This window comes from Etheostoma spectabile, chromosome 6 (assembly GCF_008692095.1).
Source record: "Etheostoma spectabile isolate EspeVRDwgs_2016 chromosome 6, UIUC_Espe_1.0, whole genome shotgun sequence".
Lineage (NCBI taxonomy): Eukaryota > Metazoa > Chordata > Actinopteri > Perciformes > Percidae > Etheostoma > Etheostoma spectabile.
In genome coordinates this window covers 6,871,912-6,874,232 of record NC_045738.1, presented here as the reverse complement: position 1 = coordinate 6,874,232, position 2,321 = coordinate 6,871,912, and the positions used below count along the sequence as shown (strand labels likewise).

At 39.3% G+C, this 2,321-nt stretch overlaps 1 protein-coding gene across 2 annotated transcripts in view; it reads left to right on the top strand.

Annotated features, from left to right (window-relative positions):
* Positions 1–2,068, top strand: part of cyp21a2 (cytochrome P450, family 21, subfamily A, polypeptide 2) — a 5,441-nt gene extending 3,373 nt beyond the window's left edge. For both annotated transcript variants that reach the window (XM_032518333.1, XM_032518334.1), the window contains exons 8-12: positions 163–246; positions 389–502; positions 592–758; positions 1,531–1,634; positions 1,709–2,068. In XM_032518333.1, coding sequence (XP_032374224.1) covers positions 163–246; positions 389–502; positions 592–758; positions 1,531–1,634; positions 1,709–1,953 — 714 coding nt within the window. In that variant the 3' untranslated portion in view covers positions 1,954–2,068. The remainder of the gene's footprint in view (positions 1–162; positions 247–388; positions 503–591; positions 759–1,530; positions 1,635–1,708) is intronic.
* Positions 2,069–2,321: the final 253 nt, after the last annotated feature.

Sequence of the window (2,321 nt, the reverse complement as noted above, 5' to 3'; positions counted from 1 at the left end):
GAGAGAGAGAGAGAGAGAGAAGAATGAACCCTAACCATAACACCAGATACTGACTGGCTTTCCATTTTCTTTCTGTATGCACACAGATTTGGGGATAAATCCCAGATCTTTTATTTCCTACTATTCTGATTTTAATCAGCTGTTGCTTTGTTGTCTGTGCAGTCACAATACACAAAACATGAGGATGCCATCACAGGATCTCTCCTCCAGGGCCTTGACAAACATCAAAACACAGACCATGGAGTGGTAAGTACTGTACATAGGAACAGTAGATGCCAAGGGAGATCAATTAAAAAGGTGTCAGTCTAATTTTATTCAAGACTAAAACTGGTTTTGTAAATTTAGTATACTGTAAATAGTACTGGTGTACTAAATGAGATGTCTTCAGCTCCTGACAGATATTCATGTTCACATGGCCATTGTGGACCTTCTCATCGGGGGAACTGAGACCACTGCAGCCTGGCTGAACTGGACTGTGGCCTTCCTCTTGCACAGACCAGAGGCAGGGCACATCATTTTCATAAAACACTATACACTATACACCCTGACGTTTATCTCAGTATCTCAATTCTCCCATCCTTTAATCTTCAGGTGCAGACCAAAGTGTATGAGGAGCTGTCTACAGTACTAGAGGGACGATACCCCAAGTACAGTGACAGACATAGACTTCCTGTCCTGTGCTCTCTGATCAATGAGGTGCTCAGACTCAGGCCAGTTGCCCCGTTGGCGGTGCCACACAGGGCCATCAGAGACAGCAGGTCAGCTGAGTGACAACATGCAGCAATAATAAAAGAATGCAAAGGAGCAGATTAGTAGTGACCATTGAGATATTTTACTACGTAATAATGTTTAATCCATGGTGGTTGTGCATGAGAAAATGCTTGATTCCTGCAACATAATAACTAGAAAGCACCAAATGTGTCTACATTTCTTAATTTCATGTAGAAGCTGTGCATAATTGTTTATCTACACCCAGATCTGTAACAAAATACTATATAGTGGTTATAAAAGTTAGGGCTATGCAATTAATCACATTTTCAAGTATGATTTTTGCTCCTAATGATTACAAAAACAGAGATTCAGGATGATTATTTTGCATATTACATTTGGCAAGTAAACTCTTATTTTATCTTGTGTTCTGAATGAGAAAAAAAAAGTTAAAAACGGGAAAAGTATTAAGAGATATTTCACAGTTCAAGGGGTTTTCACTGTTTATTAGTTTGTTTGTTTAAATTAAACAAATGCAACATCTTTCCAAAAGTCAATGATTAATTGTGTTAAATAACCGTGATTTTGATATTGACTAAAATAATCGTGAGAATGATTTTTTTCCATAAATCGAGCAACCATAATATAAGTTCAATTGCTATAATAAAACAGTATTTGGTTCCGCTGGGATCTAGTCAGCAACTAAGACCACTAGTATGGATGCACACAAATGGTGTGTTGTTCTGCTTCAAACATTTTAAAGAACATATTATCTGCTGACGCTTTGCATTTTGACAAATGTATAACCCCTCGCATGTTTAGTATTGCAGGTTACTCCATCCCTAAGAACACTGTCATCATTCCTAATCTTTTTGGAGCTCACCATGATCCTGCAGTTTGGACTGACGCGTACAGCTTCAAACCAGGTATTGCTCTACTACATTCCTTTCACTTGGCTCAGCAGATCTCAAATAAAGTAGCTACTCCATCTCTCTTTCAGAGCGCTTTCTGGAAGGAGGAGGGGGCTCCACGCGTGCCCTGGTCCCTTTTGGAGGCGGGGCTCGGCTCTGCCTGGGGGAGTCTGTCGCCAAAATGGAGCTCTTTCTGTTCACTGCCTACTTGCTGAGAGATTTCCAGTTCATCTCTCCTCCTGAGAGCGAGGCCTCTCTGCCCGACCTGAGAGGAGTTGCTAGTGTTGTACTCAAGGTCAAGTCCTACACAGTTATAGCATGTCCAAGACTCTAGTCAAATCCCTCAACTACGGAGGGTGTACTGCGTACACGTTGCTTAAACAATGTGCATTTGTTTGCATACAGTGATTTTATTTTTATTTTTTTATTTTTAAACTTTGACATGTAAAGATATATTTACAGAACCTTCATGTGTATGTTTCTCGTCAATACTTCTATTTGGCTATAGAATTGTATCTCCTGATTAAAATAGCCTGTTGAGTCTGAATTTTGTACAATTATTTATTCAATCATCTCTAAATAAGATGTCTAAACTCAGGCCAGACCTAAATGAGTTGGGTCATCTTTCTTGTATAAAAAGATAAAGCAAACTGCATTTAAGATTCATGAAAATAATGAACCTCAACATGCTCAGTGCATGGG